Below are 25,336 nucleotides of genomic sequence, written 5' to 3' on the forward strand. Positions count from 1 at the left end.
ATGACACTCTTATATACAAAAACAAAATCACACAAAAAAAAAGTAGGACTACATGTTCCCAGTCAAAAAAGTTGACTTCTCGGAAATAAAAAACAGTAATTGATGTTTTATTATATTACACCCTGCAGTCTTGTGCAAGGAGGCAACAAAAACAGAGGTTGATTTTGTCACTTTCTGTTTTTTTTTTTACATTTAGTTTTTAATAGATTGTACGCTTATTTACTTTTTGTTTTATCTTGTCTTTCCCCTTTCCTCTTTAAAACACTCCAAACTGAATTTTTCCTCAGGATGTGAGGGCTTTGAGTTAAGGATCTTTTCTGATGATACCCATTTGGTGCTCCTGATGACGCTGCATATAAACTAGCTACTTTGTTTAGCTGTATTTTATTGTAACTGCCTAAAGTAACATCATAATTAAGGGAACTTTACCAATAAACAAGACAATTCTTAGCAATTTTCATCAAATTCAAATTAAGATTTCATTAAACTGGAATTGAAGCCCTCAGGCAAAACCGCCCTTGAAGTTATGCAGATTCATTTTGGTTCACATCGGTTTAGACTTTCTTGATTAACAGGTGGCACTGTAAAAAAACACTTTTCTGCTGCAGCACTACAGACAGGCAGATAAGGAGGAGAGTTTTGGAGCAGCAGGCAGGTAGGTATAGATGGTATTGGGCTGCTACGATAGGTACATGCATCAAATATTCATAACCTTGTGTCAGTATATCACAGTATATTAGCAAAGGCTCTCTGTGATGATTCCTGTTTAGTGCAGTCAGACCCAACACATGAATACAAAACAGATGAATGACTCATTCTACGCAAGGATTCAAGGATGAAATCTGTTCCTTCTTTGGCTCATGATTCTTATTGTGGTGTTTTGATTCAGTACAGCTACTACAGACTCGCAGTGCCAAAGTGTGTCACAGTCTGCTGACAACTTACTCTAAAATTTTTGGGTTTTTCAAATCAGGATCTTAAGATATAATCAAATTTCAGAAGGAGAAATGGCACATGTCAGTCCAAAATGGTTTATTTTGTAAAGGGGGCAGTTGGAGGAGATGAGAAAACATGGTGCGCTACTAAATGATGATATATTCAAATGTACATGACATTCAAAGGGTATTACAGTTATCACTCAAATTTCCACACATGAAGTTAAGTCTTCATTCCAACATGTTTTCCAAGTGTAAATGGATAAAAAGTTTTGTATATTTTCAAAATAAAAAAAAATGTATCAACACAATAAACCCTTGGGATGCTGAAACGAGAAAACAGAAGTAACAGTTACATGCAGAATGCAGACTGATGAGTTAATTTCCTTGATTGTGGGAAAAATAATAACAAGGTGAATGACTAACACATCTTATTAATTTAGAGATAAATTTGAGGTGAATCCTTCTGCCCTTTTGTCCCCATCATTAACTCACATTAGCAGAAACTGCATTGTTTCAGTCTTTTATTCACTATAATATAGGTCAATAGGAAATATAAGAAACTGCTATTAATGACAACTTGAGTGGTCTTGGCTAGCCATTACAAACAGCACATATGTGTTGAGATGCCTCATGAAAATGACGGCCCAAAATAAATTACATTTGCCAAAACCTAACGCACAGACTGGTAGGGATGGGGGGAGGGGAGGTTGGACTCGATGTAGGAACAACTGACAGGATGACTAGTCAAATACACTGTGAATGAAGCTCCTCTGGATGTGTGGCGTCCAGAGGCACAGCTGTAGAGTGAGTAAAAAGGTCCCAAAGTAGAAACTGCAGTCTTAACATGTGCCATACTTTAAAATGTAGAGGAAAACACCCTTACACTCATCAATATGATGAGCAGAAAAGTCCCAAACCAAAGCTTTGAAGTCTTTATTTTTGCTATCGGGGAGAGGAAAAAATACTCGAAAACAAAAATAAAACACAAAACAGGAGAGGGAGGGAAGAGACGACTCCAGATATTACGCTGAATGCAGAGAAGATGAACTGCACGAGTTGGGTGAGACACTCCGGCACAGGGGGTTATTTCCTGGAGCTAGACTTCTAATATCCAAAAAGTACTGGTCTGGAGGACCCATGTTGGTCAAGGGGTGTCCATGGAGGTGCCTACAGCAAAATGCCTCAACAGCAGCATCTTAGCAGGCTGTCCATGAGTGACGCTATGTGCTTCCCGCCGCCTGGCTCTCTGCTCCCTCTGAATTACCTGCAGGAAGAAGGCGACAGCAGGTTGAGTGGTCTGAATGCACGCACACACACACACACACACACACACACACACTGATGGTCGTTTATTAGGTCTATCTCAGTAAAACTAATGCAGTCCTTTCTTCATGAAGTTTTCAATGTTACATTTTTACAGCAGTGTTGATTTGATTTTGATAGAAAGGTGTTTCTGTCATTTAGCCTCTCACTGACGGGATGATCAAAATAATCGTAGCGTTGTCTGTATAACACATCATGACAGACAAGGCGGCATTTTGCCCCTAAAATTTGAGACGGTGCAAGTAAATGTTTCATCTACTTGTACATGTGCAACCAGTAAATTTGCTGTTTTTCTTTAAACACTGGTGAAACGTTGAAGGGGCGACTCAAAGAATCTGTGTCAGGCCAATGTGTGTAAGAATCATGAATGAAAAGGTGAATTATGTGAATATTTGCTTTGCAAGTCAATTTGCCCCTAAATTTTCTGCTTGTGCCCCTAAAATCTTAAGTCAGTGGTCACTGTGCTCCTAGTAAAAAAAAAGTTAGTCTGGAGTCTGTGCAGCCTCAAATGAGTAGGAAGTGGAATAAACAACTTTTCGAAAAGTTGCCACACAGAATTAAACATTATGACCTTGGTGAAGAGGAGAGGATTAATTGCAGGACTGCTGCATTAGGTTTAGCTTGATAAGCTTCCGACTGAGCGTATATCACAATGCAAACAGCAGTGAAACAAACAAGCAATAAGCATCTACAGCAGCAATAAAATAAACATTCATTAAGTTTGGTTTTAAGGCGAGTAGACCAGGGGAAAACCCCAAACACACTTGAAGAAGAAATAAAAATCACTGACTTGTAGCAGGAGTGGAGGCTGAAGCAGAGGCAGAGGCGTTGCCCTCCTCGTCACTGTCGTCCTCGTTGGACTGCGGTACCTCGGCCTCAGGGATGGTTGTTGTCGGGGTCTCGGGCTCCTGCTCCACCCTGCTCTTCAGGGCCAAGATACGGTGATGTAACGCTGCAGCCAGTTGACCTATGTCCTTAGAGCTAGCCTGAAGAGGAGAGACGAGGGTACAGAGGAGTCAGCCGCGATGAAGGAGGGGGAAATACAAAACCCAACACTCTTTCATTACACGTCTTCCTACACATGGGCTCATAATGTTCGAGCCACTAGGAAGCTTTTAATGTGAAACATCTGAGCAGGAAGTGTTTGATTTGGCACATAGTCAAGGTAATACAATGACCATGAAATAAAAATAAAACAAGAAAAAACAAAAACATTATACACAGCAGACATGCTAGGAAGACTGAAACTCCAGAAACAAGGACAAAGCATGGATGGGAATAACAAGCTATTATACAAGGCACACGCATCACATACACACCCTCGAGAATAAAACACAGTTGAGCACACAGATCAGGCACATACACACACATCAAGCTGTTAGTAAAGTTAAAACAAGATATTCAGTCGTTGATTACAGAGGATGCGTTTCACAGACTTTTTAAAAACTGATTGAGAGAGTTTAAGAAAGTGGGGAGGAAGTGAATCCCATATCTTGGATCCTTTGTAGGAGATCTTCAATAGGGATGAAACAGTTCTCGATTGTGGCCGCCGAAGCTGATGTGCTTTACGGGTTGAAAAATTATGAAACTGTTTGTAGAAAATAAATTGTGAAACGAGGAGGGAAGTGTTTCGTTTAAAGAACCGTATACAAATTGAGAAATTCAGAGGTGATTAATCTGATAGATATCAAGATACCAAATTTATGAAACAAAGGATTCTCACTGCTCATTTCTGCAGTTCCAATACAACCACCAGTAGTTTGGCTCCAACAGGAATTAATAAGTGGTTGTAAACAGTACATCTGTTAATTAAAACTTCAGAGTGGATTAAACTGTACAGATGAATTTCATGCTGTGAAAATTCACATTATCCCAAATTTATCAAGACAACGGGAGAAACTGAATCAGCATCATGCAAATTAAAATGACTGAATAAAAACACTTTGGTGCCACTTTAATGTCCAGAGAGATATTGAAAAAATATCACAAAAGATCTCTTTTTAGAGGAGGCAATCGTCTTTTTGCCCCCATGCTTGAACATAAATACTGCACACACTTTGTTTAACGTTTTACACACATACCGATATTAGGAAGACCTTGACCCCCTGGTCCTCTGTGTCCATGGCAGTGATTCGTACACTCTTCTCGCTGGCCTTGTCCACCTGCATCTGGGGCCAAAGTTTAGTGTTGAGGATCAACCGGAGGCTGCCCTGGGTCCTCATCACTGGAAAACATCAACCACAAACAAACAGCAACAATGAGCTAAAGGCCCGAGCAGCTTCTCGCTTTACAATCTTTTTGGTTAAGTGTGTTGTCACGAAAGATTAAAAACAGACACTATTAGTAACATCTATAGACCTATAGGGGATATTTTTAACAGTCATAATTTCATCAGCGAATCTACAGTGATAGTCGAATTTGAATCTCCAGCCTGCAGTTAGTGTTGAAATCACGAAAAAAGAAAACATTTCTTTTTTAAATAAAGGAAGTGAAAGTGCTTTCTCATCCTTTCCTTGTCTGCAACTGATTAACACATCAGAAAACCATTCACATTGTGTATTAAACGCATGCTGTGGTGTGTAGTTCCACATTAGTGTAATGTGGGTAAGAGCTCCACCTTGTGTTCAATATCGTGTCACTGTAAACATAACAAATAAAACCACAGCTGGAAATGCTTCGAGGTAGGTCTACTTCCACTGTAACGCCTTATCTGCCCATATCTGTCTGGCAAACACGTCTAATCCGCCAATCTACACAAAACAATCCACAACACGAGTAAACACACACACCATGCCCTGATGCACCAAGATGTCTATGCAGGTGTGTTTACCTAGACGGGACTGTAGCGTGCCGTCTTCCGTCGATGCCATGTCGTTGAGCCTCAGCAAACCTCGACCTCTCTCTATCCACGACTGAGCCGTCTTCTCAAAAACATATAACTTGCACTGCATCTGTGGGGAAAGACAGGACTGTTATCACATCTGCCACATTTCATTTACGGTTGCATCTTTAACCCGAGAGGGAGCTCGGCCCTCCCTGCTCCTACCTGTAAAACATTGCTTTCTGATTCTTCTCCAGTTTTGACGTCAACTTTCTCTAAGATGCACTTCTTGGCTGTGGCTTTGGTGTACGCTGCTGCAGACTCCTCCAAAGACTCCGACACGCTGTTCACTGCTGAGATGAAACAAAAAGGGGAGAAATTAGCACCGCCTTCTAATTGTTAGTTATTTCTCCCATTCTTATTCTCACACTACAATACTCACAAAAAGTTAGGAGTGTTTGGCTTTTGGATTAAATTTCAGAATGCACCTAAAATGCACTATAACCTTTACAGGTCAACTTAAACCAACACTAAGGAACTTTTCAACCTTCATAAAATATTTTCATAACTTTTGTGATGATACATCGACTTACAACAAGTTGAATGACACCTCTGTCATGGCCCGAGGGGGTCTGTATCTCTTTCTCTGGCACTAAGCAGCTTTGAGGAGCATGGTAGGAACCCTGCTCTCACTTAAGTTTCACTTTCACTTTTGCGAGTCACAACAAGGAGGGAACAGGCAAACGGTACTTTAGCAATGGATTATGTTTGTGTTTTCACTTTGAAATGATCCACTAGAAACAGAAACTTAGTTTTGATGTCTTCTGTTAATTTTAATGCAGGATATTTACAGGGCTTCACGCTAGTGTTCATGGGAAATGGAGTCTTTCTTCAGGCAAAACACTACCGCTTTGGTCCACAGGCACCGCCAAACTCAACCAAAACTGAAAGTTCTTTAGTACTGCTTTAATTTAACCTTCTCTAAACTTTTGAATGCACATGTCCAATTGTTAAATGTTTCAGTACTTATCAAATAACATGCTGTTCTCTAACAAGGTGATTAACCACAAAAATCACAAGCACCGTCTGATTTAGTGGTTCAATTGTCATCGGACCACTAAATGTTCTGGTTCAATGACAGTTTGTATACAGTCCTCTTCTTTCTCCCTCCCAACACTTTGATCAAGTTATTGAGACATTGAGATTTTTGCTGTGCTATAGCCACCACTGTTGTTAGCTTTTGTTTGAGATAAAGAAATGACCATTGCATCCTTCTACTTAAAAGGCTTTCATGATAGAATATCACTGTAGCATGAACTTCTTATAGGGATATTCTTGTCAAATATCCCTAACTTTTTGTGAGCAGTGTATATTTATTCACTGACTTAGCCAGTGCAGCAGGCTGACTATGAAGCACACGGGGTGGCAGTCTGTCACTTCAGCATGCCGCACATCATTTGCACAACAGAGCCACTTGAGCTCTGCACCCACGTAAACGAATGCCAGAGCACGCGGCACTCGCAGCGGCTATGAAATGAGTTGAGTTTCTTTTCACTGTTTACTGGACAAAGTGGACAGTCCTTGTTAATACCCAAAACTCTATTCACAGTCTTACTTCACCAAGTGAAGCCTCACCAATAACATGAATCTTATGTTAAAAACATGTTCATCAAATTCCTGACATGACGTAGTATTCACTTTCACAATCTATTGTTTTCCGTCTGTAACAAGCAGCTGATATTCACTTCATACAAATGGAAAAGTGATAAAATTCACCTTTGCTCCTTTTTTTTTAGCAATTATTTGGCTTTAATGTAAGTAAACTAAAAGAAATGGAAATGAAACAGAGGAACTTTCACACGATCTATGGTCGGAAAATGGATGGAACTAAAAATTCACTCCAAGTCCTTCAGCTCTTTCAATTCAAAGGTTGATTTTTCCACAGAGAGCGCTGCCTTAAGGTTAAAGGAAATGTCTGGAATACATCACTAGTCGTGTGAAATCTGCATCTCAGATTACAGATGAAATATTTATTACACCCACCGCTCTGCAGGGAGCACTGATCAAACACCAACTCCCAACTAAATCTGACACTGATATTTAAAGACATAATGTAACATGTCCAACAGATGAAGACATATTTCAGCTTTCTTTTAAAAATTCAATTTCTTTTTCTTTTTACTATTCCTAGACTCATTTTTGTTTTGTTTTTGTTTTTATGGCGCTGTAATGTAGCCAAGTGTCTCTTAAATCTATTCACAGTGTAACCAAACACAAAAACATTTTTCAGTCATGGCCTGTGCTGTGTTTTTTACCCTTCTCTGGGGTGGCTTCTTGTGATGAGGGCTCTGAAGCAGGGGGGGCTGGAACCTCTTTATTTTCCTCATTTGATGACTCACCCTTGGGGGGACTCTGAAAATACAGCACAAGTGGTCATTGGATGTTGTTCAAAAGCTCAATCATTGTGGGTTTTCCAAGCTGACAAAAAGCAGACGATGTCTATACACACAAAGAGCTGCGTAACTCACCAGAACTCTTTCAGACATGTTCTGCCCAAAAACAAATTTTGCCCCACTGTCTGTACTGTTTGTGGCATTTTTTGAACTGAAAAGGAAGAAAAAGAAGTTGAGTTGATGAAGTTAATCATAGATGAAGATGAGTTTCTAAAAATACTCAAAGGAGGACACAATTTCATTACCTTGGGGTAGAGATGTACTGTAAGAAATAATTAGTGCCCTCAGATTGAGAGTCCAGTGGCACACTATCCTTTGACTTGTCTTCTGTACTGTTCTCCTCCAACTAGAGAAAAATAAAGCATATTCAATTTACATGATCTAAGATTTTAAGGCAAACAAAAAAAAAACAAAGTCATCATTTCCCGTTTCCACATATTATCACAATAGCTCCAGACTGACCATGACAACTGTACAAAATAAGAGTAGGCATCTACAAAACATCTGAGGACAGGCGCAGGCTATTTTTAGGAAATGAATACACAACCAAATGTGGGAAAATTTCTTAAAGGAAGTGAGACTCTATAAATAAAATAGTCATTTAAATAAGCAAGTGAGAAAATATACACATTGTTAAATCTCAAGGTTTCACTTTTACTTCTTTAATCTGTTTTTGTTTCACATGTTTCTGCTTCAGCTTTGCCTCACTGTTTATAACAGACAGGTGTAGAACTGGTGAACAGATGGAAAACCACCCACCTTTGCTCTGTCTTTGATATTCTGACCAAACACAAAAGATATTGCTACATCTGTCTCCTTCTTCTCTCTTCCGCCTCCATCTTTGTTACCACTTGCTCCATCTTCCTCATTTTCATGTTTCTGAAATGAGGAAGGATAAAAAGCGAACTTTTATTCATTTTCACCAGTGTATATTTTCTATGTGTGTGTGTTTACATCGACTGCTCTTGACATCTCCAGCTCAAAATAACTTTCACTGATAAAAATCAATGGTTTCCTGCCTTAAAGCCTGCACTAAACTAATCAACTCTATCTTTCAATACCAAGCCTTTCACTATAAACAGGACGAGATTCAGCCTCTCACCTGTGACTTGGCCGGGGTGGCCGAGTGCTCTGTGTTGTTCAGGAAGAGGGACTGGGCCCCAGGTGGCCCGTCTGATGACTTTTTCACGCCATTGGTTCCACAACTGGAATCTTAAATGTGCAGACAAAAGGAGAAAAATAAGTCACCTTCCTTTGGTTCAAAATTTTGTAAGGTTAATTTGTAAGGTACATGCAGACAAGATACTATCGAAGTTGTCGGTTTTCAAAGTTAAATCAATTATTAGACAAGGAGTATTTCAATGTTTAAAGGTACAATCCCAGGTGGCTCATTTTTGGCAAAATTATAAAAATCTGAGTATATTTGGTAAGTATTAGACAGTAATCGATGACATAAGTGATTTGACATATCAATGACGAAATTTGGTCATCTGTGTGAGGAGCAGGGGCCAAAATTTGTTCTACCAATCAAATTAGTCTCAGACAACTTTGGTTGGATGGCCCGTCTGTCAGTCAAACTGCCAAATCATGCAACCACCATCTACGTTTACGTTGCAGACTTGCGGTGCCACAGAGACGAGAGCTGTGAGGCTATGATCACAGGTTTGGTTTTCAGCAGCGGTGTGGAAGGCAGAGAGCCTCCACTCTCCCCGTCACAAGTTACAAGTCATTTATCTACATCGCAATTAGTCCCAAGCCGTTTAATGACGGTAAAAAATTAAGTATTAGGTAAATATCCTGCATAGTTCTTCTGCCCTGTGCTACTTCGATCAGAGCGGCGTCCCTAGTAGCAACGGTTTTATTTATTTAACGGTTTTGGTGATTCCTGATTGGACGGAGGGGGTGGGTGCTTATCAGTTGTGCAATTCGGGGGGAAAAAATCGTATGTCCAGCCGCCTGGGATGGTAACTTTAAAACAGTTTTCCAAAGTATCGACTAAGGAAGGTGGGCTACAAGGACTCACTGGACTCTATATGCGATTTAGAGGGCGGCGCCTGGAGAACTGCCGGGCGGAGGACAGTGCGTTGCTGCTCCTTGGGTTTCTGACTTGGGACACCTGCAAAAAGACCAGACTCGTCTCATACTTTTGAAGCAGCAAGATGCTCCACGTCCGCAAGCTCTAGAGAGTGGATTTACGGATTTTTCACTTCTAAAAGAGAGGTAAAAAGTGCCAAGACCAGGCTCAAGCGCACGCCACTTTTTTTTTTCCAATTTCAATAAACCCAGTGTGAGATAATAATATGTGAAAAGAGGAAGCAACATAAAACACCAACCTGAACTTGGCGCCTGTCCATGTATGAGAGTCGGTGGCTTTAAGCGGAATCCCACAGGCTTCTCCTCTGAGAAAAAAAAAAAACACAACAAAAAAAGAGATCCAAGAGTTACACAGCGACTTATAAAGGGTATGTCCGTTGCTTTTGTCTTTGCACCTTTCAGACCACAGTAGCAGTTACCACAGCAACCCTTGTAGAGACTCAACTGTTGCGTTAAGATCCAACTCCTGTGCCATAAGGCGACGGGCTCTAGGGCCTCTGATCCATTTCTAGTCAGCGTCTCTCTCTCTTTCTCTTTCTCCATCTCAGTGGCTTTAGTAGCCTGACATGACCCGGCCCTAATCAGCGCTAAAGCAGAAAACCTTGAGCACTTGTAAAAAAAAAAAACCACATGCCCTTTTTCCCTCACAATTTATGACACCGTTCCCGTGTCTAGTGAACACCGATGTTAGATTAAATGAAAATTCATTTCCATCCCCTCAGCCCAGACCTCATTTTCATTTTATTAAACGTCTTCGCTCTGAGGACACAGAAGAGCTAAACACAGCTGAACAGTGATACAAAAAAAAAAAAACACTGAATCACATAAATTAACAAATCCAGCTTGGGGTGTTTAATCAAATGTTCAAATTATTACATCCAATATTTTTGCAGAGCTTCCACCTGCCACACTCGCTGTTCTTCTGCATCAAACCAGTTCATTTTTCTCTCTAATAAGAGCTTCATGTAATAAGCCTGAAGTGGTTGTCTATTTTAGCCTTTTTGTTTGCTCAAGTTGATGCTGTGTCCGCTCTGCAAAGCTGTGTTAAATGGTGACGTCACTCCGCTGCATCTCCAAACAACTGAGCTGGTGATAAGACTCATGGCCACATACTAACAACAGCAGATTGATCCAAGGCAAAAATTGATGGGACATTTCATTTTTCACAACATTAAACCACATGGTCCTGCTCTAGTAATAATTTCAGTAAATCTCAGTCTTTTTTTTCCCCCTTTGCATAGAGGATCAGTTAATGTATTTCTCATTTTGCCTACGTCCCAGTTTGAATCTCACTCCGTTTTAAGTGATTGCACCACTGTCAGTTTAAAAATTAATGACAGCGATGCTTCACTTGCCAATGCGTCTGATCACTTTTGCATCTCCCCTCTGACAAAACGGACTCAGTGAACCATAACAAATATTCTGTTGTGCATCCTTAACAGTACGCTACCAACTGTTGTGTGACAAATGCGATTGATTTTGAGTTTTACCCTTAACCACATCAATAAGACAGCACTGGCATGGGATTGACCCAAACATATTCTGTACCAACATCCAATTAACATCCAACTGACCCCGACTCGTGCTGCCAAAATGAGCCCCCGAGTCCAGTGAGTGCTCTTTGGAGACAGAAAGATTTTCCCACTAATTTCAAAATAACCAATGTGGGAACCACAGCTACATGTGAGGTCTTCACAAAATTAGGCACGGTGGCCCACAAGCACAACACTCAACTGTCCTAAAATCCAAGATAAACCTCTCTTCAGACATGTTCAGGAGAGCCACACAAACTGCAGTCAACCACCAGCTTAAATAATTTAAGAATAAACTTTCCGCCTTTTCAAATGTCAACGTAAACTGAGAACTTTTTTTTTTTTGCTTTTCACAATACAGACATCATAAATTTGGTTGGTAAACTCAGAACTTGTTTCCTGCTTTCACTTGCCTGTTTTCACAAACATAATGCAGAACAGAACTATATTATGAACGGTGATGGTCATGGCTCAAACAAGTTCATAATGTTCCCATAGAGAAGTCGTCTTTTCTGAAATAACTACTTGCAAACTAGATTACTGAATTAACTACAATATACAGAGAGGAGAGGGGGAATTCAATTAATAACTTGATTATTTTAACTTTACAACTGCACTCATCCTCAAGGTGCATGCCCTTATTGTTGATAATCCTTCCTGAAAAAATCCCAAACATACCCATGGACGATGTGCTTTGCATTTCGTAATTGCACATTTTTGCATTTGCACGCAGGGAATAGGCAAAACTTCTTACATCTTATTTGCAACTACTTAACTACTAAACACATTTACGAAAATGATCCCAGATGTATGGATACAGGGCAGGCAGAGGTTATGGTTTATCAGTCCTAGTCAAATCAGTGTGTTTGTTGTCCTGGGCAGCTGGAAATAAATAAACATCTTTGGCATCGGAAACACAAGTTTTTGTTGTTTTTTTTCTGCATGGTGCCTTCAAGTTGTTAAGAGAAACTAATGTTGGTCTAGATGTCTCACCTGGCTCAGAGTCAGAGTTCCCAGTAGGAGACTGGCAGAAACTTGAGGGCATGAATACATTGTTCTTGGGAACTGCAAAGAAGCAGACAGGCGTTGCAGTCAGCATACAAATCAATGGGTACACCACGAGTAATCAAGTTGAGTCGCCCCATGCCCTTACCAGAATGTGGGGGTGGGAATGATGAGGTCCTTTCCCTTTTCACTGGGGGGCAGTAGCTTCCCTCATCTTTATCTGAATCTGAAAGTGACAATGAAATATTAGTACTACTACTCCCATCTGAATGAATAAATTGCCATGAAAGATAATATTTACTACGAGAGAGCGCCAGCGAGACTCACCTTCTCCATCCTCTGCACTTGAGCCCTCCGCAGATCGCTTCAAGAAAACAGAAAGGTATTTTAGTACTTCTTTCTCCAAAAATAACACTCCTCCTCATCATTGATATCATGCGCACATAAAATAACAATTAACTGCATTTTGCTCAGTGATTTTTTTTTTGCCTGGAGTTGCAAGGTGAAAAGTGACATCAGCTCAAACAAGATGTATTTGACACGATGTCAACACATGCTCAGTTGGCTTTATTTAGTGCACTTAGCAGAAACTAATGCAATATAACACCGCAGTCCTGCAATAAATTCTACTGCCATGAAGGTTATCATGTGCAGTTTGTTTTGAGTCTGTGTCGAAGGTGTTTATTCAGCTGCTGACCTGTATTACATTTTACAGAGAGGTATTTCTATCAATTTTCACCCTATATATATCAATGAGGCCAGCATAATTAACAGAACCAAATCTCTGTATAAAATAATACAGTTCAACCACACAACAAACTACATACTTATGAGGTTGAAGCAACATCTCTACAATTTAAACAAGAACTGAACATTACAATGCTCATGGTCGTACACTTAATGCAGGACTGTTGTATTACTGCAATAACTTCAACTATATGTACCTGATAAACTGCCACCTAAGTTTGTATTGATGTCATCATTTATTGTAGTTATCAGTTATAATGTTAGTCGTGACAGATTTGAGTTAAAGCAACTCTCAGGCAATTTGTTATTTCCAGGAATTCAGTCCAGATTGAATATGAGCATAATGCAGCCTGCAACATAAAAAACTTTTGAGTTTCACCCTTGATATTGATTTGAATAACATAGAGAAACTTACCTTCTGTGCTTTATCTTTTTGGAAAACAAACACAGGAGGCGCTATGGCAGGCTTGTCTGTTAAGAGAAGATGAAGGCTAGTCATCCAAGCACTAATGCTTTATGATTAAAAAACAAAATAGTTAAGTCCCTGTCTGACATGTTCACTGTTTAGCCTCAAGTTCCCTGGTAAAGGCAGTGACAGCATGACTGTTGAGAAAACCTAGATAAAAGGTGAAGTGCATCAGTACTAATCAGCAATCTAGCGCTTACTCAGGATACACCAAGTTTGTATGCACCACAATACGTCACAAATGATGCCACAAAAACACTCAACATCAAACAGACTATGTGCTGGATAAAAATTGAATTCCTTAGATTTGCATTGCCATTTTAAGATACTTAAAGTAATGCATATGGTGAGGTAGAGCAACAGTTTCAATTTATTTGATGGTAAGGTCTAGGTAAGTGAATGAAACAAGCGGGAAGTGTGAAAACTACCTGAACACGCTGTGACACTAATATACACTTTTCCATAGTGATGCTGAATGTTTCATTTCACTCAGTGTTAACCAGCCAAATGCAGAATGCACCAATGTTAACTGTGCAATTCAATCAGGAGTTAACAAGAAAGCAGAGATGACATAACTATGACCTAAAACTGAACAATCCTACAATACTGACACAATGGGGTGCAAATGACAATTGAAATGACATTTATGTGTACAGCCACCCTATCACAACAACCAGGAAACTACCAGACACTCCATATAGTCAAACAGTAACTATATCTACTTTCACAAATTAAAAAGGGAGATTTTATTTTATTCATTTGTCTCATAATATCATGTTACTGCTTTAAGCTTTTGTCATAACCAGCGTGAACAACAATCGCCAGGCCAGGCCACTAGGTATTTAATTTGAATTCACCTCAGGCCACTTAATGCGTCTACCTTCACACTGTAACCCCTGTAAAATGTGTAATCCTATAACGTTAGCAGACAAAGGTTTTCCTCTGTCTGGGGTTGGGCCTATTAACACTGAGCAGGTGTAGCATCGCTGTCGTTGTGAGCCTTCAAGCCTTTGCCGGGGCATAAATCCATGCGGTTGCAGCCAAACACAGGCAAGGATTGTTTACTGAGGCGACATCCAGCGTCTCTATCACTAACCCCCTCCAGGCGGCTAACAACACTAGTGTTTGCCTGTGAATGATTCACATTTTATTGCAAGAAAACACGAAAAAGCCGAGTGACCTATATTTAACAAAATTAACACCCAGCTTTGCATCGCTCATTGGTTTGCAAATCTGTTATCTTGGCTGATGAAATGCAAAAGAAAAGAAATGAATCCAAACGTGCAACAGCGATATTCACTTCAGAAATTCAAGTAGCTCGGAAATGTTTCCCGGCTTATGTTAACCAGCTAGCATAGTATACACTACACTGTCTGACCGGTTCCAGCAAATACTCGGCGCCACAGGTTGTTTCCTTCAAGCAGCAGGACGTAGCTTAGCTTAGCTTAGCTTACACGCTAGCACAGTTAGCCTGCTAATGCGCACCATCCCGCATGAGTCATCTTGTGCCCGACATGCAAAGGACATCAAGATTCTTGCTAAAATCCCCCCTCGGTCCACATATCGACGTTACGACAATCAGATCTGAACCCAAAGTGTGACTAATACCAAGAAAGCGGTGGTTACACCTCAGCTATCGCCTCTTAACTGACGTTTCTGTTTCTACGCGCCTAAATGAACGTCAAACCACCGAGCGCTAACTAACATAAAATAACACGGAGGAGGAGGAGGAGGAGGAGGGGTGGTGGATGGATGGATGCCGTGCTGTACTGTAAACATCTCACATGAAACAAAAAAAAGCAATAAAACTGGCATCGCCTCTTTGCTAGAAGCATAGCCCCTTTCGTTTCATCTTTGACCATGCAGGCTCGGATATAGATCCACACATTAGACGCCGTTTAGCTCCCCACAAATGGCAAAACACACCAACTATAAATAGCCATAGCCGGGCAGCGTTAGCAGCTAAGCCGGCTAACGTTAGCGGCGTTCGAGGGCGTTCCGAAGCAGCATTCCAGGTATTACACGCAGCCCAGCCCGTTAGCATTGTTAGCCCTGCGTGCTAACGGTGTAGTGTTGTAAACGCCGCAATTCTACACCCGGTTAACCCCGCCGTTAACATGCAGCCACGTACGTTTTGATTTTGAGTTATCGAACATAGCAGACGGTATATACGGGGTGTGTGTTAATAATAGTGATAATAATAACGCCACAGCAGCGGTATTGTTGTTTTTCTTTTCTCACACTGCCACTTAACTCACCTTCGTTTGCCAAGTCCGCCATTTTACTTCGACGCTCACACACCCACAACCCACCGCGCAGATAATACACACAAGCCGAGGCGGCCGGGCTGAGACGTTTTCACACAGGCAGCCTGGCAGCAGCAGCAGCAGCACACAGCAGCATATTCTCACCGGCGTCTACTGAGGCTTTAAGGGCGACACACTGACCTGTTCCCAAAAAACACTGCCCGTCATCTAAAGTCACTACATGTTTTAGTAAAAAAATAAAAATAAACCAGCCCACAGAGGGAGGTTAAACTTTACTTGCAGATCTTAATCCCCAAATGTGGGAAATTTGAGACAGTGCAAGTAAAATTTTCATAAACTTGCACATGTGCAACCAGTGAATTTGCAGTTTATTTATTTTTTGAAACGTGAAAGAAGCGACGGAATCTGTCATTATAGGTTGCAGGCCAATGTGTGATGTGTGTGAGGATCATGAATGAAAAGGACATGTGAATGTTTGCTTGTGTGCACATGAAATGTTCTGCTTGTGCTCCTTAAATTTTAAATTAGGGGCCACTGTGCATCTAGTAAAACAAGTTAGGCTAATCTGAAACCCTGTTAATCTGCTATTATAGCAACTCTTTAGGCCCCAAATGTGATACCATGGTGTGATAAGAGATTTAATGTTTCCCTGCTATAAAATGTTGAGCAGGGAACGCTTAAATGTACTAAACAAACTGACCATAGCCTATATAGAGCACTTTGACAATGATCCCTTAACTGAAAACTTGTCTTTTTATTTTAATTATCTTGCTCTGAACTTTCCCAAAACATCTCACAGCCGTTCTCAGTTCAAAAGAGTTCATGGAGATAGCTGCTACCTCAGTTGTTGTCATCATTACAATAAATGAGCTCCCATGGTATTGAGGGGATGAGACAAAAGTGCCAGGAGGAGGATGTGCTATGTGCAGACACGACGCTCTGCTCTCAGCACACGACTCGAGCAAAAGAAACCACATAAAAAGGATGAAAAATTTCCAGAGGGGAATAATAAATTGCCACAAGTTCCTGAGGAATAACAGTCATATGTGACAGGGAGGAGAGGGGGCTCATAAGCAAAGATGAGTCACGAGTAATGAATTTATAGCCAACGCTTTACATAAAAAAAGGAGAGAGGAAGAACGATTCTCACAATAGTTTCACATTGAGGGCCATTCCAGCCTCCAATAAACAATTTGTGAACTTTTTTTATTTTTATTTCCACATTGTTATTCTTGTTTATTTGCCTCTCCAGTTCCAGCTGTTGTTCTACAGCCCTCCCCAGAGGCACCACTGTACCGGTGCAGGTGGTATTTAGTATGACAGCCAGTAGTGTGAAGGTAAACAAACAAGGCATGGTTCACATTTCATATAGCTCCAGACTCCATTTCTCCTGCTATCACCATGTTTACTCTTTTGCCCACAGTGGTGCGGTGTTGCCTCACTGTGAGAGAGGGCTCAGCTGGGTGAAAACAGGCATGATGGTGCTCACTGTGATGCATTCACATCTGGATGGATATTGGCCTACATGTTTATTTCTATACTCCATTGACTTGCAAATTAACATCAACTGTTTTTTTTTTACGTTCTGGAAAACAGTCACCATATGTCAAAAATGAGATAACGCAAATTATCTTCAGTTAACAGACTCGATCAAAGATAACCAGTTTAATCATTTGCAGTCAGTGTTCTGTGTACTTGAAGTCTAACAAACACATTAAACACATTTTTCCTCTCTAATAAAACATCTGCAAAGCCTTTTTCTAAATTTTTTGGGATGTTTTGAAATCAGGATTTTTTAAATTACATTGGCATCTCTTTTATTGGTGCCTTGGTACCTTTTATGGAGGCCACATTCACTATGCCGTGAATCAAACATGAAAACATTACGGTCTGCTGATTGGCTCCCAGAGCTGTAAACAAAAAAGAGTTGACTGACACAGAGAGACACTTGCTTAGAGATTTGGGGACTCTAGACAAAAACAAGCATGAATTGAATGAATTTGGTCCCTTACATGTGTGTCTGATCAAGCTATTTCCATGTGGGTGTTTTTAAAGCTTTGTTTATCTGCTGCTTAGAGCATGTGTCAATTTTCAATATAAAGCCAGTGTAGTTCCCTTCATCTGCCACCAGGGGGCAAACAAACATGTAAAGCTGGAGCTAAACCTCTCTCTCATTCACAGCAGACAGTTGTTAGTCATACAGATTCACAGACAGTTGTTAGTCATACACATAACATAACAACATAACATTTTTCAAATGCAGTATTTTTCGAGCATTTTTGTAAGTCTTTTCAGACCAGCTGTTCATTTTTCTTGAGATAAGAAGACCATTAACCTGGTATCGTTTGAAAATGCCTTTATAATGCAAAGATAATTAGAAAATAATTTTATGATTTTCCAATAATGGGATTAAAAGAGCAATTACAGTCACAGCGTCTTTCTAATCAAACTGATTCCTCATCTTACTCTCTCTCTTTCTCTTTCCCTCTCACTCATAAACAGTTTCTCTGCTGTAGAAATTGGGTCAAATCAGTGACTCACACACACAAACAGATGAAGTGTTTCATTTTAGAAAATGACCAAAGGCCAGATAAAAACAGGCAAAGAGACAACATTTGGGCCCAGATATACAAGCTCTCTGTCTTGTCAGTTCATTTATGGTTAAGGAACACTGCACGGAACACATTTCATAAGAAATTGTATTGCTCAATGTTGACCAAAAGTTTTTTAGAAAGAGTCATAGGCCTACTTCACATTCGCCTCCAGGCTCAACTCAAACAAGCCACTGCATGTGTTGGTGCTATTTGCCTCAGAAGAGCTTGGCTTGAGCTCCAATCCATAACAGTTTCGTTTCTGTTTCTGCCCATCACTGCACAAATTAGCAAATGTCTACGTTCTATCAATGTGTTAGCATAGTTTTATTGGTAACAGGCCAAGGCTATATGTCATGTTTACATTATACCTGACAAAATTGTCTGTTACCATCCAAGTCTGCAGATTTCCAAACACCCTCTGTAATATTGTTCAAATAGTAAATGTGTGGACCTCCATTCAGAATCCATCAGAGCTGGATTTCTGGCCTCATAATGTGTGTGATATGAGTATCACGATACAAGTTCCTTTGAAGTAATGTAAGACCACCTCTGCTGCACACACTGTTACATAACAGACGTCTTTTTCTTTCCAGATGACTGTAACTAACACCTGAAGATGAAACCCAGGGACATTTGACTGGGAAAAACATGGGTAATTATTACACAACCATTCTTTCATGTAACCCCAAAACTATCTCATTTGTTGAGACGTAATATATTTGGTAATATTTGATATTCGAGCAGGGTCGTCAGAAGGACACAGCCAACGATACGTACAGCTGAGGGACGAATAAATCAGGATCTAATTCAAACACTGTCTTGAAGCTCTTGTATAAATTGGACAGTTTAGCCACATTTGGTTCAGAGGTGTGCAATTTGCATATGATTTTTCATGCTAAACAAAAACGTACAGTGCAAATATAGCAGGTGTCTGGGAGGCTTGTAGTGTGCTCCACGGGTCAACCCCAATTTACCAGTGACAGGTTATTTTCTACAGAGAGAATATTAATATGGGACAAATGTGCAAAACCGCAGATTACATTTGCTGCCAGCGCTTTAAAATGATTTCTCTCTTCTTGTATTGGTGACAACTGCGGGTGAGGTTAAGGAAAGTTCATGGTAAGGATTAAAGAAAAAGAAGATTAAAGATTAATTGCAAGTCTGTCACTTGACAGGAACTCTAATTTCCACATGTAACACACACCAGTCAACCGGCAGAATTTAGCAACATTAAATACATGAAGCATTGGTGAATAGATGTGTCTGGCATTAGCTTCATTTCAAGGAACATTGCTGGCAGGTTAGAAAAAAAACCCTTCAAAAATATGCAGATTTTTGCATGAATGACACATCAGGTATACAGTGTGCACATCTCCAAAGACCACTCATAAATATGTAAAATATAATTTTCAAAAGATTTTATTAAAAACGTGAAATGCTGGATTTAATTTCGGGGAAAACAGAGCACTTCAGTTGTTAGCCTGTGCCACATGGTTGATAATTACAAAGTGCAACTAAAAATCATTCGATATTATCAATTTGTCAGTAATTTGAATTTATTTTCAATTTCCTTACTTGATCACTCAGTGTTTGATGTCCCAACCAGATGATCTTGTCACAAAAGGGACACAGTTACAGAGACAGGGACATCATTCAGCTTACTGTAATATGTTTCTGTTTTTATAATGATTATGTTGTTCATCTTAAAAGTAACAACTGGATTGTGACACACTACTGTCTACCGTCATGAGCTTGACTCCATGACATTTCCTCAAACGTATTCACACATGAAGTCTTCTCCTCCCCCGACATCTCAAAATCAGTCTTAAAAAAATAAGGAAAAAGAGAAACAAAATATGAGGAATTTTGAAAGTGGAATTATTTTCCCACTATGTTTGCTTTTATTTTTCAGGTACATGAAGTTTACGAATGGGTGGTTGCAATAACAATAACGTTAAATCAGTTTCACTGTTCTGTCTACAGCATGTGAGACAGTGAGACAGCTCTGTCCTTATCTACACTGTGAAACCTTTTTTGTTTAGTACTGCGTGCCAAGTGACGTTTCTTATACATTGATGAATGACTTCTTGGACATGTCTCCTTTCTTGTGCAAACGTCTGCATCAACATATCAGGTTGTCTGACAGGAATGCTGAAGACAACGCAGCGGATCATCTCACAGCCTCAGTCCAACTACTCTTGGCAGTGGACCATCATCTCCTGACAAATGATATTTGCCATTAATCCATCAGGATTTTTTTTCATAATGGACAATTACAACCAGATTTACAGATAATCACAGCAAATTCTATTTTTTTTTTCTTGTTGAAGTTAGAGGTTGCTTTGCCAATGAACATGCATAACTCAAACCCACACAACTTGCAAGGAACAGTCACAGCAAGACCAGATCTGCACAAAAAGGACTGAGGCAATTGGTGAATAAATCTTCACAAATGTTATTCAAATGAATAGATTTACAGCCTCCTAGGTGGCAAATCCACTGTTTCCCTTTTTATGCAACAAAATGCATAGTGGTGTTGCTCTGTTACTGAACAACCACAGTCAACAGCAGTATCCTGCAGGCAAAGGCAACAAAAAAAGGGGCAGGTCCATGAAACGCATCAGTTGAGGATGGATGGGAGAAGTGGTGAGAGTATAAACAGTGAACCGTGCTATCAGATGTCCACTCAGCCACTCAAAGCTCATTAATATCTGTCAGAGTGTTCAGCAACAGCAAAAAAAAGTCCATGTGAAAAGAAAACAGCAACCTATTTTCAGGATTCTACAGGATATGGGTGGATATGCGATATGACATTGCTGACAAGTGTTTTAATGCAAAGTTCCTGAGCTGTCAGAAGACAATAGGGCTGAAGGGATGATTCGTCATGTCTGATTCTGTGCAACTGATGTTTCATACAACAGTCAAAGACAGAATCAAGTTCTTGTGAAAATACTGTTGAGCGTAACGGAGGGCATCAACAAGCCTTCATTGTTAAACTTCTATGTTCCCATGTGCAGGTATCCCATTTAGAAGTGCATAGGTTCTCTATAAATAAGCAGGAAATATTGACATTAGACTAAAACACACTTAATTACACTAAATTGACCCCTATCTTCCAGTTATCTTCATGCACCGTCTGCTGGCTCTGTGGCACCTTCCCGGCAGAACCAAGGTGTTGATGACGTTGGAACTACGGCACTTTGCACTTTGTTTCTTATTATTAATTAGCTATTTAATCAGATTTAAAATATTACTCTTTCGGTGCAAGTGCAATTCTTTGTAACTTTTTATATTTTATTTTAGCCTATTATGATTGTTATTCCTATGTAAAGCAAATTGCACCAACTGAACGAGGATCAAGTCTCAGATACTGATGCTCTATTCTGTTTGTCTTAAAGCAGAAGTAAGTGATATATTTGTGTTAATATAAGTCTTAAATAGTTATATCTTCCGACAGCAATCACTTACATAGAGTGTTTGGACCGAAACACGGGTCTGTCAGTCACTCTGCTCTGCTCTGAGCCGAGGAGAAAACATTTATCGTATCCTACAGTTTTTATCCAATGAGGAGAGAGAACGGCATGCAGGGCTGTGTGTGCAGCCAAGGAATGCTGTGAATGTGGCGACGTAGGGACGAAGACTGTTATGGTGCGTTCAAGGAAACTCGTATTTTTCCGACCGTGAAGTCGTACCAGTTCGATCTGGTACGAGTTCACCGGTCAGAAGTTACGAGTGGCCGTTATAGTGACTTTCACCGGTAAAACAGGTCGGAAAAACACGAGTGGGTTGCCTGAAACGCTACAAAGTCGTAAGTTGTGACTTGAAGCTGTAATTTACGATTCCAAAAGCCTGCCTGGAACGCAGCATTAGCGAAAACGACCGGACCACTTACTTCTGCTTTAATATTGTTGACTACATTTTTCATATTTTTTTTTTTTTTTTTTTATCATATTCTATCCCTGAAGCACTGTTTGCCCAAGACTAATTTCATTGGCGGGACAATAAAGTTTTGATTTGATTTGATTTGATTACAATAGAGTCAAAAGGACGATTCGTCATCATTTATTATCACATAGATTTGCCATTCATTTTTAATATGCAGGGACTAATTTCCGGTTGGTTTCTTGTCAGTGGTGAGGCTTGGTCAGATTTTGGTAAGGCCAGGTGAACTTTATCTTAACTGAGATACAATGTTTATGACTCGAATAAAACTTTGTGTAACATCTGCAGAGGACTTTCACACACCATTAAAAGTAAATGAGTAACAGAAGCCTGTCATTTTCATCACTTTCACTTTTATACTTGTAATATGAAACATAAACTCAAAAGACCAGGGACAAGGATCACATTTTACCTCAAGGCAATACTGTTGGTTTCTGAGCCATAAAGAACAAATCCAAATAAAACAGAGGCAGGACAAAGTGTCTGTGCATAAAATTCATGCTTCATTTGATCAGATGAAGTTCAGATATTAGTTCAGAGCAAGCTTGCAAACTGTGAGTCTGATACTTCTTATAGGAGAAATTCATAATGCACAAGCCTTATTTATTGTACCTTTGGACATGGAGAGGTTTCAGGACGTGAGATCCTCTTCAAATATAAATCGTCAAGATGTCCTCAACATTGTAAATAGGAATTATTTTCAGATGCCATGACATCAAAAACCTCAGTCGTGCATAAATGATGGTAAACCTTCGCCTGTCATTAGCTCAGAGAGAAAGATGGCTGTCTGAGAAATATCAATTATTCTATTTTGCATGTTTCTTATGGTACATTACTTGCACCAGTATGCAATAATGATGTTCGATGTGTGATTGAAGAAAACCTGTAGGCCAAGAGTTCAGAGGAAGTTTTTACAGTTGATGCGTCAGAGAGAAAGCGATAACCGATGACAGCAGATGAACCGTGACATGGCCACACCAAAGCTCTCAAGGTGTTCTGTCTTATTGTCTGTCTGTGTTTCCTCGGATCACATGGTCGCAACATTTCACTGCACCTCACGCTTCAGGATTGATTTTAAGATTATTTTATTGGTTTTTAAAGCTCTTGGTGGTCTTAGTCCTACCGATTCATCAGAATTACTTTTAACTTATTATGAGACATCCAGGACTCTCACGTCTTTTACTATTTCCTAAAATCAGATCAGAAAAATACAGTTACTTTATTTATAGGTTATATTATAGTCTATTGTCTATAACTGTTTGACCAATTAGTTTATTTATAATTAATTCATTTTTACCCCCATTTAATTAAGTTGTTTTAATTCTGGTTTGAATTTATTTAAAGCAGAAGTAAGCAATATTTTTGTGTTAATATACGTCTTAAATAGTTATATCTTCCGACAGCAATCACTTACATAGAGTGTTTGGACCGAAACACGGGTCTGTCAGTCACTCTGCTCTGCTGTAAGCCGAGGAGAAAACTTTTCTTGTATCCTATAAGTTTTATCCAATGAGGAGAGACAATGGCATGAAGGGCTGTGTGTGCAGGGACGACGACCAATAGATCCATGACGAGGGCGGGGGCTGCTAACTCCATCGGCTGACAAGACGTTATGGTGCGTTCAAGGCAACCCGTAACTCGTGTTTTTCCGACCTGTGAAGTCGTACCAGTTCGATCTGGTACGAGTTCACGGGTCGGAAGTTACGAGTGGCCGTTATAGTGACTTTCACAGGTAAAACAGGTCGGAAAAACACGAGTTACGGGTTGCCTGGAACGCTACAAAGTCGTAAGTCGTGACGTGAAGCTGTAATTTACGGTTTCAAAAGCCTGCCTGGAACGCAGCATTAGCCAAAATGACCGAACGCTTACTTCTGCTTTAAGTTGTCATTTTTAATTTTTGAAAATGAACTTTGTATTTTATTTATTTATTTTTTAGTCCCTTTTATTTATTTGGTTTTACTCATTCTCTAGTGTTTCCTGACTGTACATTGCTTAGAGAGGAATAGTGCTTCTTTTGTTTTCTGTTGCCTCCTTTCAAGTGTGTATGCATGTGTTATGTGTGAGATTAAGTGTGTGTCTGTGGTGTTCAGTCTTCCTTTTGCTTTGTTTGCTTGGTTTTACTATATAAAGCACTTTGTGTTACTTTCTTTCTGTGTGAGAAGTGCTGTATAAATAAAGTTTGACTGATTGATTAATTGATCAGCTTTGAATGTGTAAAAATGTGTTGCTGGTGCAATTTGTCAATAATATCCACACGGTTACATGTTCTTACCCAGCGAATTCATGTGTTTGGCTCTTTTCCTGGACTGTAGATGGTAGATGTAGACAACATTGTCTAAGTTTATGGTGTCCTCCTCCTCCCTCCTTATCGATACCAAGCCAGTGGAGGACAGTGTTTCCGCTTGTTCAGTATCAGTCATAAAGGTGTCCAAACAGGTAACTATTGTGGACACAGTGAAGGTCATTACAGCCTGTGTCTTGGGAATGTGGGTTAGTTTTAGGAAAAACAAGACAGGCACTAAAGTCTCCTCCACAAAATGTGAGTATGTCAGTGAGTTTGTATTTAGATTTGCACTATGAATGTAAAATTCCTGTGCATGGCTCCTAACAGTCAACATGTCAAAGTGTCCTTGGGCACACACTTGCCCCCCGATGCGTCCATTGGGTGTATGAATGTGTGTGAATGGTTAGTTCCCGCACTGTGCCTAGTGCTGTATGAATGTGTGTGTGAAAAGGTGAATGTGACCTACAGTGTAAAGCGCTTTGAGTGGTCCAAGAGACTAGAAAAGCACTATATAAGTCCATTTACCATTTACCATACACAGTTTCATAGTGAAAGCAGATAAAAAAACAACACATATAATCATTTATATTCATGTACATGTGAATCGTATCCATATTGAGCTAAATAGTAAGTCATCATCATGAATATTAGATTTATATTTCAAAACGACAACCTGGTATAATGGTTTGTGCTTGAGACATCATTGAGCAAGAAGATACAAATATCTGTTAAGTTGTTTATGTTAACACACTCCTATAGGCGGAGGATCTCTCCAGAATAAGACCTAACAGTTTAATCTTGGCACCATATTGGTCTGTTATTTCATCCTTTTTGTTAAAACCTGTTATTAAGCACAAGGATTTCATCAAC

General features: G+C 39.8%; 1 protein-coding gene across 7 annotated transcripts; it reads right to left on the reverse strand.

Moving 5' to 3' along the window:
- Positions 1 to 1,017: 1,017 nt before the first annotated feature.
- ranbp3b (RAN binding protein 3b) lies at positions 1,018 to 15,674 on the reverse strand. Of its 7 annotated transcripts, none has more exons than XM_085805220.1 (17): positions 15,638 to 15,674; positions 13,329 to 13,342; positions 12,494 to 12,530; positions 12,315 to 12,392; positions 12,155 to 12,226; positions 9,869 to 9,934; positions 9,559 to 9,651; positions 8,638 to 8,747; positions 8,295 to 8,414; positions 7,781 to 7,881; positions 7,611 to 7,686; positions 7,398 to 7,494; positions 5,308 to 5,432; positions 5,092 to 5,212; positions 4,343 to 4,485; positions 3,052 to 3,247; positions 1,018 to 2,202 (listed from the first exon to the last, which is right to left on the reverse strand). In XM_085805220.1, the coding sequence occupies exons 1-17, from the start codon at positions 15,657 to 15,659 to the stop codon at positions 2,159 to 2,161; spliced, it is 1,515 nt and encodes a 504-aa protein (XP_085661346.1). In that variant the 5' UTR covers positions 15,660 to 15,674; the 3' UTR covers positions 1,018 to 2,158. The 7 variants fall into 7 exon arrangements, with proteins under 7 accessions (XP_085661346.1, XP_085661345.1, XP_085661344.1 ...); XM_085805219.1 differs by having other exon boundaries at positions 5,308 to 5,435; XM_085805218.1 differs by having other exon boundaries at positions 13,329 to 13,384.
- Between the last annotated feature and the right edge of the window lie 9,662 nt (positions 15,675 to 25,336).

Source organism: Trachurus japonicus, chromosome 17 (assembly GCF_045865225.1).
Source record: "Trachurus japonicus isolate A0001 chromosome 17, Traja_1.0".
NCBI classification, from domain to species: Eukaryota; Metazoa; Chordata; class Actinopteri; order Carangiformes; family Carangidae; genus Trachurus; species Trachurus japonicus.